General features: G+C 42.8%; 1 protein-coding gene across 4 annotated transcripts in view; it reads left to right on the forward strand.

Moving 5' to 3' along the window:
* cabin1 (calcineurin binding protein 1) overlaps positions 1-14,241 on the forward strand; it is a 44,546-nt gene that overhangs the window by 19,331 nt on the left and 10,974 nt on the right. For all 4 annotated transcript variants that reach the window (XM_053420512.1, XM_053420513.1, XM_053420514.1 and 1 more), the window contains 4 exons: positions 1,569-1,682; positions 11,214-11,377; positions 11,466-11,562; positions 11,674-12,348. In XM_053420512.1, the coding sequence (XP_053276487.1) occupies positions 1,569-1,682; positions 11,214-11,377; positions 11,466-11,562; positions 11,674-12,348 (1,050 nt within the window). The remainder of the gene's footprint in view (positions 1-1,568; positions 1,683-11,213; positions 11,378-11,465; positions 11,563-11,673; positions 12,349-14,241) is intronic.

Here is a 14,241-nt window from a genome sequence, read left to right on the forward strand (position 1 = left end):
CATCCAAACTATGAAGGAACACAAAAATGCTCAACAAACAAGAATATGTTTTTTATTTTAGATTCTTCAAAGTAGCCACCTTTTGCTTTGATGACAGCTTTGCATACTCTTGGCCTTCTTTCAGTCAGCTTCATAAGGTACATTGGTAGACTACCTTATTTACCACATACCTTGTTTACCACATAATTCCATATTTGTGCCTTCACTATTAATCTGCAATGTAGAAAGAAATAAAAAGAAAAGAAAAACCATGGAAGGAGAAGGTGTGTCCAAACTTTTGACTGGTACTATATGTGACAAAAATATCAGTGTTTGTCTGACAATATTGGGCAATCACAGGATGTGGGAAGGGACTGTTTGCTCAGCTTGTGTCTCTTGTAACTTAAGATGCAGACGTCCAATGACTAAAATCATTCATCGAGTCAAAGTTTGTTGTCAAAATCAACTGCGATATGACAGTGAAACGAGTCGTCTGGAAAATGTTGTAATTTCCGGGCTTCTAACGAACAGCTGGCGCTTATGGAAAACTCTACAGTGATACACGAGTATCTGAAACAGCCTGTGTTGGCTATAAGACTCTGTGGGCAGAGGTATGTGTGGGTGGTAGCGCAGTGCTCTCTCAGCCAGCTTGGCACAGGGAGGTTGTGTTGAGCTTTACTGTGGTAGCATCCTTCTGTCAGCACTCTGTCGAACCTTTTTAAATTCAGCCTTTTCTCCACAAATCGACTTAATAGGGCTGATTTGGCCATGGAGACGTCCTAGCTCTTTTATATTTTGTTCTGCCGTCTGCTCATTTGACCTTAAATTTCCCTATTTGAAGCATCATTGCTTTTATTGCTCTCAGAAGTGGTGTCTAAAGAAAATACCAGTATTTCTCTTTAGTCTATATTAATTCTCTCAGCAGTCATAAGCTCTGAAGTTCTGGAATGATCATTTACTTGAGGCTCTATGAAGTATTGAGTAAGTTTTGATTGAGGCGTACACAGTTGATAAGGTTTCCCTCAGTGTCAGCCTCCAGTGAAGACACAGCAGTGTGCCTGGCTGAAAGCAAATTGCCTTCTGCCAGTGACTTGATGAAAGAGTCACTTGATGTGATCTTGATGAAACCTGAACATTGAGAAGTAAAAGCCTCTGTGTCCCATTCATTCTCAAGACGAACTGCTCCTCTCACATCGACTGACCATCTTTATCCCCACATCCAAACATGGAGGGAGAGGGAGCTGGAGATTCATGCTATAGGCTGGTGGAGTAATGGTAAAGATAACAAGTGTTGTGAGCTTGCTATCTTTTGAGAGAGGGCACTGCCACGGATTTGTGAGTCATCATGCTGTGAAAAGAGGTCTGCGTTTTCCTGATTGCAAATGAGCCAAATTTTCTTATTTTTTCCCCTCGACAGGAATGAAATACAGTACGCTATGATGTGTTTATCATTTCTGTCAGTCTATTCGAGTGAAAGAGGGTAACCCCCTAGTTTTCCCGTAAGGGACTCTATTGTGTAATATATAGGAAAAGGTTTACATTCAAATGTGTGCGTTTTTTTTTATTCATTTTTTTTTTTTTCAACACAGAACCTACAGTGGGCCCGAGATGTGTTGCTAGGAAGCAGTGTCCCATGGCAACAGCTGAAGCACATGCCAGCACAAGGACTTTTCTGTGAAAGAAACAAGACGAACCTGTTCAACGTAAGTCCGAGTTCATCATACCTACATGTTATTTTTTTCTGCTCTCCATATCATTATTTCACCACGCATATCACTTAATGATGACACCTGTCGCCACTGGAATTATTGGCATTCCAGAACAAGGATGCCTAAAATCTAGAAATGTTTTACTATATGAAAGAACTGAAAGGTGATGAAAATTCAGCCATCTGAAAATGTATCATCTGATAAATTAATATCATTTTTAACAATGATCAAATTTGTAATGACAGTGCAGGACCTTTTAAGGACACTAGCAAATAAAGATGATCTAGTTATTGACATATATGTATATGTATATATATATATATATATATATGTGTGTATATGTATATATATATTGTAATTAATCTGCCTTAATTTCTGCAGTAATCCAAATGCCAAAAGAAGATGCGTCATTCCATCTGCGTGTCTAGAAATACATTTGATTTCTTTGTTTCCTATCATAAAATATTCAGATACTAACTTTATTGTTTAAATTTGATACTGATATACTGATATTAAGCAAATACACCCCTCCCTTTATTGACCTTTAAGAAGCCCCACCCCCCATGGACATGCATTGCCAAGCCAAAGTTACAGTGGTGTAATTCAGAGCGTCTCATATGGCCTGGGAAGGATCTTTCTCATAGCTGAAGCAAAACTAACCTTATAAGTTGTCATCAAACTAACAACATGCGTAACGACGCTTGAGACACAAATATGACAACAGTACAAAACCATAAACAAAACTGACCTATTGCCTCTGTGAAATTTACAGAGGCAAGGGTTTGTCGAGACATGTTTCCCTAACACAGACAGGACATAACACAGTTGAAACAAAAAGCTTGTTGGATAAGAACAAATACACCCATTAAAGTTAAAAAGGATGCTGGTCCATTCTAAGGTTATTTGATAGACAATTCAGTAGCTATCACGTGACTCAGTAGATGTTTCCATAAGTGATCTTTTATTTAACAGTATATGAAACATTGTGGCTTTGGTACATGGCACATTTCTGTGCTCTGCTGTCAGGTCAGTACGTGTTAGTTTTCCTTCTGGACTAACTCTCTATCACCTGTGCAGGTTGCTGGGTAAGTGTGTTCACACTGAAGTCATTCTACTGGTTCTTTTTAAACCTCTGCTCACCTCCGGCTGCTTGTCAAAGCACAGATGTAGCAATTTCACACCTGCTAGAAGGTTTGGAAATAATGTGATCTCAACCGGATCTTTTTCCCTATTGGATACAAAAAGTACAATTTTTTTTAAATCCCTGAAGTATGACCACATGTATGTATGACCACATGCTGGTGGCTAGTGATCTGTCTGTATGATCGCTGAGCATGAACAATTTGTGCACTACTGTCAGATTTAAGCTTTTCCTCATATTATTGACATAATTCAGATAGATGAAAGAATTCAGTCTTAAATACAGATCAGTAGACCCAAATGCTGCTATAAATTGAATCACACCGTGTGAGATAGAATTATCAGCCTCTCAAGGCCTCTGTTGGGTTCCAGTGGAGGAGATTACTCCGCATCTGTGATCTGCTTTGCTTGTTGTCTACTTTATTTACCTCTTTCCACTTGAAGCAAATATAACGTGATTTTCAACGTGTGCACAAATAGGCTTACTATTTCATTTGCTCGGTGTGATTCGTCAGAACCTAAATGTGCTCACTTTTGTTACAGAGCAGATAACACCAGCAGAATGTCAGATTAGGTCAGGACGTTGTATCAGTCACATGTCAGGGTGTATTTTGGGAGTGCATATGATTTTGGACATGTAGAGTCAAACGCTGACTCCAACAGGCGGCTAACAGACTGTAGAAGAGATGTGGGTCAGGTCTGAGCTGGAGGAGAGCTCTGCAGTGCTCTGGCTCCCGCTGGGTTCTCACAGAGCCCCGTCTGGAGGCAAACCTGCCACCCTGGCATACCAACTGTTGGAGATTTACTGTTCTCCACCATAGGACAATGCAAACCCTTCTAGAAGCTGTTCAAACCCGCCTGTTTTCCAAGAGTCTGTGAGGACAGGGCTGTTGTTGTCTCAATGAAGGATTTATGGTTATGTTTTCATCTGTTTGTTTTTTTTACCCTTGTCCGCTTTTTATTCCCTTTTTAAACAAGATTACAAAAATGACTACTCAACCACAAAACTTGGTGGAAGGACACAGTATGCGTTGGTATGGGTCCAGATCAGGGGGTGGAGCCTCAAACACTAAGACATTTTTTTACATTTTCCATGATTTCTCAGAGAATAATCTAAATCAAGGTGGTTTCTAAAGAGGACTGTTGAGCTTTGACAGAGTTATGAACTCTACCATTGCCATTCTAGTTGCATTATTTCCATGCATTGTTAGGGCCTTACTCATTTATTTATTTTTCATCAAGTGAAGGATCAAGTCACTGTTTTTACAGGTAAAAGTAGATTTTGAACCAAAAGCCTTTAAGTTAGCTTTTTACTCTTGATACTTCAGACAGGTCACTCTCAAGCCGACAGCTGCATTTGAGCCTAACTAATATCTCTATCAGTTCCATTAATTAGGGATGCACCGATATGGAAATTCTTGGCTGATACCGATACTTAAAATAACAATCTGGCCAATAGCCGATACCGATACCGATATTTGTTTATTTTCTTTTTGTTGTTATTCATTCACCCTTTTGTGCCAGAAATATAATGAAATCATTATTTAAAAAGCACTATTCATCACTCTTATCTTTTAATGAGCACAAATTGAATCAGATTTATGAAACAATCTTTGATTTAACTAAACTTTATTTAACAGAGACATATTAGGCCCATTTTACCGCAAGTTGAAATGGTTCCTTGGGATCTTAATGAAATGTCTGTAACATATTTTGGTCAAAATACCACAAGGATAATTTAAAACAGCACCTTTTTACCCTGTCTAAAACAGCCCTGTTAATGTATCATTATAGAGAACGCTCTTCTCATTGATTTACGGTACCAGTATTGCCCGTTTATTAGAGTTGTTACGGCTTCTGTGTGTATGACGTATGTTGTCAGTTCCCTTGTTACCTGTGCATGAGACGGATGAATAGAGCCAGTGCACATGAGAATAAAGTACTTTAACAGACGCTACGCTCATACTTTTTACGCCAAGTTACACTGCGTGAGTCAAGATAACTTAACAAGCCCTCCTCAGTTTTACCTGTTTTTAGTGTCGGGCAGAAATCACATCGCGTCAACACCCACCGTGGCCCTTCGCGATGCTTGTTTTAATTAAATAGTCGGATTCCCCTGGTCCGCACCAGTTCTCAGTCAGCTGCTAGGCGCCAGCCGGGGCGCACCGCAGGGTGCCCCCCCCACCCCACCCACCCCCCGCGCCAACAGAGGGTTCCCCCAGCGGTCGCCGTAGCTGAGGTGATCGGCGAGAAGGGCCCGACACGCGTCCAGAGTCGCCGCCGCTGACCGCGTACCCGGTCCCCTCCAACGGCCCGCCTTCCGCGCCGGCAATGGACACCGCCCCGCGGTCCAAGAGAAAGAAAGCCCCCGCACCAGTGACGCCGTGAGGTGCCACCGGATGAGGACCTCCCGGTGCCGCACACTGAGCGGGCGACGTAGCGACTGCTCCCCCAGCCGCGGCACGTGCCCAGCGGTTTTACCACAAATATGAACATCGGCCAATGATATCGGTGAAAGTCAAGTTTATTACCGATAAGCCGATATCAGTAAACGAGGCGAATATCGGCCGCTACCGATGTTCGGCCGATAAATCGGTGCATCCATACCATTAATACATTCATTGTATATCAGTAATTTCTTCAGTGACAGAGTGACCATATGAGTCCAACATATGGTACAAATCACACAGCACCTTGAAGTCAAAGAGACTTGACTGCCGGCTGAGTGTGCTCCTCAGTGAGACTATTAGTGAATAGTAAGTTCCCTAATGTAGGTCATGATGCCCTACTTTTAAAGCCCTCCTGCTTTGGCTGGGTTACATGAACTGGGACCTACATTAAGTAACCTATATACTGCAGATAAAATATGATCCAGATGAGGTTGTGCGCAATCATTTATTGATGTGGGTATCTCCTGCTGCATTGTTCATGTGTAAAAGGCAACCTCCGCAGAAAGTCTGGACCCAGTTCTCTGGTCTTCCTCGGGAGGTAATGTCTAAAAATGGCTATAAAGTGTTGTTTATTTTAAAAAAAACAAAAAAAAAACGATCGATCCTATCATTAGTGTGGTTCTAGGGTGTGAGATGGGTGTTTGTTGATTTCACGTTCAAATTTTGTAATGCTTTCACTCAATACCCTGCGCAGTGTAATATACCCTTCTTCTTGTGCTTGGATTTACTCTACTCGTGCTCAAGCTGTGCATCTGCACTCAGATATTTACTTGCCTCATCAGATTATCTGCGCTCCAGCTTCATTCTTCTCCTCGTGCTCACACTTCTTCTGTGAATCACGTGTAACGTCTGCTCTCAAATGTTCTTCTTCAACAAGTCTAAATTCCCCAACCAATGGAATGCCAGGTGTACTGTTGACTAATGTAATTGTCCGTTGTGATTGTGTTAAGTCATCCACTGCTTCATTACGTTTACACCAGTTTACTGTTCGTGTGTTGGAAGGAAAAACAGAACATTCATGGAGCAGCAATAAAGCCAGATCAAGGGCGGTACAATTCCATTTGTCAACACCACACCTGGCATTCTATTTCTTGGGGAACACACAAAAAATGAAAGCATCACAAAATCTGATGGTGAAATCAACAAGTCCTGCTCTCACACGGAAAGACCACACTCTTAAATTAAGAGGAGAGAAAAACTTAAATTAAAATCATAATGACAAAAATGAAGTGAAGTTAATATTTTCAGATATTGGATGGAAAGGTTTTTGCTATGCTGCGTTGGCTATTTGATACTTTTATAAAAACTATGAAGGTATATCTTCCCCTGAAATAATAAAGACGGTGTAGCATAGCATGCTTCCGCTCAAATTGCAAAATCACCCTGTGCTTCAATAAAGTCATTGATTATTTAGTGGAATCATTAGCTCATTATTGCCTTTGTATGAGAAGGCTGTATCTAATGTTCTTGGTTTTGACGCTGCCGTCATGCCAGAGCACCTATAGCTGCTCAGAACTGCAGTTAAGGGAGCGTGTGGAGTTTCCCGTGTGTTCACTCAGGCTCAGCGTTACCTCCTTCCTGTGCCCCCGCCCCAACCCGACACACATACTCTTGCTTACATATTCTTCCACCCACTCACTCGTTCACTCTCCGCAAAGCTCCAGAGAAAAAAAACGTCCTTGTTGATACATTTAATACAAACATAAATCCATCTTGGTCATGTAACTTTTCACAGAACGTGTTTTGATCTGATACTGTCTATTCATAACAAGCGATCATGTTTGATTCCCCTGCTTGAATGCTACTTTGCCCATAGGTAGGCCACTGCGTCTTGTTTTATTAAGTTAGAACGGTCTTCTGGGAAATGGTTCCACTTGCATTACTTCCCTCGGTTTGATGTATGACTTGAACCTTTGTGTGTTCAGCTGTGCAATTTGCTGTAGGTGGAGCCCCAGAACCTTGTTTTTAGATATTTTTTTCATATGAAGAGGCGTATTTGTCCAATGAAAATATTTTGTAGATTCTGATTAACATCTTCAAGGGTAACCCTGGCTCTCAGTATGCTTCTCACTGCCTGCCCTGCGGTCTTTACAGCCTGACATTTTTCAGCAGGTTTTTTCTCCTCACTAACAAAACAGGAAGCAGGAAAAACAAGGTGTGTTTTCTCAGTATGTTTGTGCTGTTGACCAGCTGGAGAGACACAAGCAGAGTTGAAAAAGAGGAAAGGAGAAAGGTGAGGGCTGTTGTCACTGATCTGCTGGCTGAGGAAATACTGCGAGTGTGTCTGTGTGTGTGTGTCTCATAAGCGTATCTGCTCTGCAGTCTGGGTTTTCTCTGGTTAATGGAGACTTTTATACAAACCTGTCTTTTTTCCCTTTTATGGTTCTGCTCCACTATCGGTGTGCCGTCCTCTTCGTGCATCCCACCACATTGATTTTGATGAGTTGATTGTTCAGCCAGTTCTTTGCGCTCATGTTCTTTTCCTGTTGCTCAGTCTTAAGGGCGATCACGCTTTACCCCTCCCCCTGGCTTTTATTCGCCCTGCTCATCTCTCCTCTCTCTGTTGCACTCGCTCTGTTTCCTCATTACTCTCTCACTCCTCTGTTTGTGTGTATACTGTGTGGGTGTGCACTAATGGGCGGGAGTTTCTCAGATCGCTCTCCATTGGCTGGCAGAGGCCTAGGAGGATTGGCTGTGTGCTGTGTATAGTGAGAGAGAGAAGGCAAGAGAGAAGGGGGGGGGGACAACTCCAGCAAGCCGGGGTCAGGGGAGAGCGGCGATAGAGTGCGTGGGTGTTTTTGTTTTGAGATGGCAGTGTTTGAAAGCAGGGGAGAAGCGAGTCAGCTTGTCAGTCAGTGGCATACTGAGCTTATAGGCCCCGACTCCAGTGCTACTTCTCCTCTTCTCCAGGCAGCTGCCATTCTTCCCCTCATCTTCTTCCTCTCCTCCTCCTCTTCTTTCTTCTTCTTCTATTCCTGTCCTACCGTGTGCAGCTGTGCTTCCGTCCTCTCCTCTCCTGCTGCTGTCGCTGCCCTAGCACCCAAATGCAGCCCACCCTTTGCTCTCAAAGCCTGAACCTCTCTCAGGGTGGAGGCGCTGCTAGGGCTGCTGGTGCCGCTGCCGCCAGCAGGAAAACTGTCCGAGAGAAATACTAACGCTGGTGTCGTGGAGTAGCTTTCTTTGGTGATGGTGAGTGGCTTTCTCTCTCGCTTTCTGAAAAGTTGGTTTTGATTTTGGTTTGAGCATTGTTCCTGTATCAATTGGTGAGAGTTTGCTTCGTACCTGGACTGCCTCAAAATAGTTGTACTGTAGAATTGGCCAGATGCTGGTCGCACTAGCAGTTAACCAATTATTGCTGATGGTTAATCTGAAGTTGTATCTCACTGGCAACATGTTGACATTGTAGTTTGTAAAGATGCAGTTGTGACTGCTGGTTACTACTAGACATTTGGATGCACAGAGTGTGCAACTTTCCTGGAGTTAATATTTTAGGTCTGTGGCTTTCCTGTCATTGATGCATGTGAATTCATGAGTAGATGAAGCAGATAAGACGAGGTCCTTCCTGCAGATAGCAGGCAGCATGTTGTTTTGGTTCAGCGTTGCCCCTGCTCCTTTCTGGCATCCTGTAGCAGTCTTCACGTCATAGTTGAGTATGGCCAAAACCATCTAGCGTTTTGGCTCTTTATCATTTTGAAATCCCGTCCATACTAACGCATTGCGGGGCATGCCAGTGTTAATGGTAAGGCATGCCCGGGCTGGTTTACACTGGAAGCATTTAGTTGTTAGGTGCAGAAAGAACTAGGCTACAAACTAGAAGCAGGGATTTCTTTTCCGGACAACAGCGATGCTTGTAATTGATCATCCATGTTGCGCTCTCCACTGGTGGCCGAGGTTAATGTTGGTTGTTTTCTTCCGGAAGTGGGTCATGTCAATCAACAAGCAGTTGTGAGTGTCTATTTTACTTCATCTCTGTTTCAACCCGTCCACTTAAAAACACTGCACAGGAGGTTTCAAACTAAAAAAGGCCAGCAGCATTTTCAGATGTGTGGATGAGAGGCGTATCTGTGGCAGAGTTTGTGCATTGTCAAACTTCAATGCAGTTTTAGGATGTATTGTCTGATTGGGATAAGAACTTTATAATAAGGCCATAAATTGTTCAATGTTTCTTCTCATACCATACAAACAAATACATTATTATTTGGGACCTGAAAATAGTTTAAGGAAAGAGCACTTTAATTTTGTACATTTTCTAATCATATATTCATCTCTTTTTCATTCCTGGTTCACTATGCATTTTAATTTCTCCCTGTGTTTGTGATGTATCGGCCACGTCTGTGCCAAAGCTGTTGCTCCAGATATCAAGCAATGGTAATATTTTCTCTCATAAAAAGGGGGGGGGGGGAGATGCTTAAAATCATTGCAGTTAAAGTCTTATAAATCTGCTTTAGCTGTTGTGCTACAGCATAATCTGTGTAAAGCCATGGCTCTGCTTTCCCTAAACAGATTTGCTGTGGTTGGATGGCTGTCTGTTGAAGAACAGCTCTCCTGCTTTAGAAATGTCTTTCTAAGTGAGTGCAGCCCACCCTCTCATCAGACTTTTGTTAATCTGTGCATTGAAAGGTTAAAACCTTCCCAAGGCCTGGCTGATTGCATCATATAAAAACAAATCTTTGCTCACACGCAGGCATGAGAGCCATTTGCTTGTTCTTCATAACCACTGGCTGTCTGAAGCCGGATCATTATACCAGCTTGATCCTGTAACATTTGAACAATTAACGAAAAATCGGCATATTTACTGGGAATTCTTTGAATTACACACTAGCAGCATACTTTTTCTGTGACCATTTTAGATGGTCAGATATAGGTCTGTCCTGAGGAATGTGTTTTGTTTTGTCTCTTGCTGTTTTCCTCTACAAAGGCTCTGAAAATCCCCCAATAATCTGGAGGTGTCTAATTAGGAGGAGCGTCAGCCTCCTCTGGGCCTTCAGCGGCTGGTAGAGCCAACTCATTTTTGTTTTTGTTCCTCCATCTCAATATGGTCATCTTTGTCTGGTCTCACCCACGTTTTTTTCCGTGGCCTTGGCTATACTCTGTGCCATGTGCTTTGTGACGTTACACAGCCTAGGCTACCATCTGCACTCGCTTCAGTAACTTCAGAGCGCAGGAGCTTGCCTCGCTGCACCTGCTGAGAGGACATGTGCTCGCTGAAAAAGCTAGACCCATCAAAAACACACCTCCTCGCGCTCTCTGCAAAGGAGGACTGTGTTTGTTGGCAGCCAGTCTGCTGCTCTGTAGCATTGCTTGGACAGAGCTGAACACTAATGAGGCTGCATATCATGTGTGCCTAGAGAGAAACCCTCCCACCCCCTCTTCCTCAACAGCTCCTACATGGTCAGTCAGCCTGCAAGATCTCTCCTGCAGCCTCTCCATTCCCTCTTCAAGGCTTTCTTCTTTGAATGCCAGATCCATAACTATGGGTTTGGATCTGGCTCTAGTTTTCTCTCAGGCCCGGGTCAGATTTGGACAAAAAAATGTGGCCCCAGCCGCTCTCTATTCTTTAGAAGTGACATCTACGGAAGAGTTTCATCTCCTCCCACCTGGGGTGTCATTCTGTGAGCAGGATGAAACGTAGACCAGTTTTTTTTTTTTTGTTCATTTAGCATATGACCCCACCCCCTGCCGCAATCAGTCGTAGTTGTAGTTGTAGTATGAATGTGAATTCATACTACACGAGATGGCGTCAACTGTAAACTTAGCTTAACTGAACCATGTTTAGAAATATTCTTTTTTAAATTATTTCTAAACTTAAAAACAAAGAAGACTGTTTGTGTCATGTTCCATTTCCAGTTTATTGAAAAACAAGTATTTTCTTTTTTCGTTGTGCACAGTCTGACTCTGCCTCTTTTTCTTTTTCTTTCTTCTTTGTCCCTTCCAGGGAATCTGGCGAATTCCAGTAGATGAGATTGATCGCCCGGGAAGTTTTGCATCTCATATGAACCGATCTATTGTCCTCTTGCTGGAGGTGCTGTCTCAGCTTAAGGATCACGATACTCTGCTGAAAGTCTCTTTCATGCTGCAGAGAACCCCTGACCAGGGAAAGTAAGGACCAACTTTGTATGCAACGACTGTTTTGATGTTTTATGTATTTGTTCCATCTATCCTCACTTCTTCTTTTCTTTCATTGAAGGAAGTATTTACGGGATGTTGATCGCCAGGTTTTGGCCAAGAGAGCATTTTTCCTGAATGTAAAAGTCCTGGAGGACAATCTGAACAGTCTCACTGGGGTAAGAAAGCACAACTCACAGACATGCACTCTTAAAGATGAGAGCTGCTCAATATTTCAGAAGTTTGCCATGCACGCTCCACATTGTTTGACATGTTTTGTTCTCTGTCAGGTGTCTGAGCAGCTTCTCAAAGCGCCTGCGCCCTCCATGGGGGAGATGACAACAACAGACACATCCAACAGGCCCAGTTCAGAGGACAGCAAGCATGCACTGCCGAAGAAGCCTGTGCTCACTGAGGGAGCCACTGACACAGGGCCCAGGGATCCCTTACAGACACAACTTACCCCAACGCCACCATCCACAGATAAAGGGAGTAATGTGCAGGAGACCTTCCCTGGGAAGGTGGAGACCGCTGGGAGTGTGGAGCACAAGTCCGGTCCTGAAGAACCCATGGATTTAGACACTGGCCACTGGAAGTCCTCCACCACCACTGACTCACAGGGCAACCTGATGGAGGCTGGGACCTCCCTGAATGCTGTGGAGCCCCATCAGAAAATGATGGACAGCAACAGGACACCAGAGCTGTCTCTGGAGGAGCTAAGTATCAGTTCCAGGCAACAGCAGCTACAAGCTTCAGCACCCAAGGTCACTCTGGCAGCCAGTGGGACGGATCAGGGGCTGCTACGGAGGCCGAACAGGAAAAGGAAGCTTCTGGAGGACGTGGAATCTGGAAAAACGTTACTGCTTGATGCCTATAGGGTCTGGCAGCAAGGCCAGAAGGTCATGACCTATGATCTGGCACGCATTGAGAAGATCATGTCAGAGACTTATATGCTCATAAAACAGGTATTCCTCATTCCATATATCACACCGGATCCCTGTGCTGTATACACACAAATAACATTATTACTGCTGGTATATGTGCTGCTGAAATTTGTCTCTCTTTTTAGCTGTTGTGCGACATGAGTGAGTGAGTGATACTCCTTTGCCTGTTGCCAGTAGAGACGTTTGCCTTCCTGGGTTATTTTGGTTTATTATTGAGTCATGTTTGATGCCATGAAAGTGCTGGAAACCAAAAAGCTCTCGTGCTGGGTGCTGCATGACGGACTGAAGTTAGACTATTGGTCAGCTGGCTGATTTGGTGCAAACAGTCTCAATCATCAGACCTTTTGAACAAACCTAAGCTACTTTCCATGGAAGAGTCACCAGTAGCCTACTATTCGCAAGTGAGAGGTATGTCTCTCTTGGTGTCTACCCTGCTAAGTGATACCCAGAGATGTGGGGAAGCAGTTTGTTACCTGTTTTGGTGTAAGAAACAAAAGCTGCAATCACACATATACTTCAACGCTGCAATGTTCTAGACATTACCAAGAGGAGCTTTAGATGCAAAATTCACTGTTCAACTTAGTTAAACTGGACATTAAACAGACTTTACTCTGACAGATGCCATGTGCAGTCTGTGTAATGTATGATGGAGTCAATGTACAAACAGATAAAGGACTGAAACAGACTGATACTAGACAGATTGCAAATAATATGCGAATCAATCACGAATGCTTCTGCCATGCTTCTGCCAACGTCCTCAATTTAGCATATTGACCACACGCGTTCCAGCAATATTCTAGGTTTTTACTTAATCTTGCTATTTTGCAGAGTCATGTGTGGTTTATACGAACCACTCTAAAATAAGTTGGGAAACCCCTCTTCTAACTGAACTAGTTACAGGAAACCCACTACACAACAGGGACTTCCCCTCTTTACATTTCAGACATTTCAAGAAACCGGCTCAAAGGGTTGTTGTGCTTTGACTCTCAATAGCCTATATTAAACCTCTTTGACTGAGGTCTCTCTGCTGTTTCTTGTTGCCAACTCTAATTTAAGCACCACTGAGTATTTTTAAGATTACATCTTTCTTAGTGATGTCACTTGTTTTTAGTAAAAGTCAAAATATTGATGCATCTGCGGAAACTGCATTCCCACAATTTATACATTTCCCTGATTGGCCCTGAGATAGAATTTTGTGGCCTGTTCATACGTGGTGTTTTCATCCGTCTCACAAGGTATCAGCTCTATCTTCAGGTGTGAACACACCCAAAATGCATTTAGGACACTTTGAGATCATCACTCGGACCACATTCTTAAATAGTCTGGACACATTGTTGTCACTGTGAGAACACAAATGCATGACTTTCTCTGGCCTGCTCCGTTTCATAATAGACCGAATATATTTTTATACTTCTCAGTCTTTTTATTACATTGATTTATTTGTGGCCTCCACAATATCTACACCACATTTAAATTTTCGATCTTTTTCTAATGGATAAAATCTTATTTCATTGTAAAACGTGCTTAGAGATAATATCCACCTCCCATCACATCACAGGAGACACATGTTCATACCAGTTCTGAACAGGGCTGCTGATGAATGTTCTGTCAATATCAGCCGGTTATTGCTCTAATTTAAAGACCGTTGAATGGTGAAAGAAATGCTACTTTAAATGTGAAAACAATGACCTAATTCTCTCATTTCACTAACATAATCCTGTCCCTGGATGTGTCTTAGATTTCCAGCATTGCATATCAGCAACTAGATAATGTAGAGTTGGAATCACTGACTGTACTGACAAACTACAACTAGCTAGATACCTCGCTAAAATAGCAAACAGATGTGAGGACCATGAATGATATTGGGGTTGCCAGGCACAGGTTTCTCTTGCAGAGACCAGTTTTATATATGTA

Source organism: Pleuronectes platessa, chromosome 4 (assembly GCF_947347685.1).
Source record: "Pleuronectes platessa chromosome 4, fPlePla1.1, whole genome shotgun sequence".
Taxonomy (NCBI): Eukaryota; Metazoa; Chordata; class Actinopteri; order Pleuronectiformes; family Pleuronectidae; genus Pleuronectes; species Pleuronectes platessa.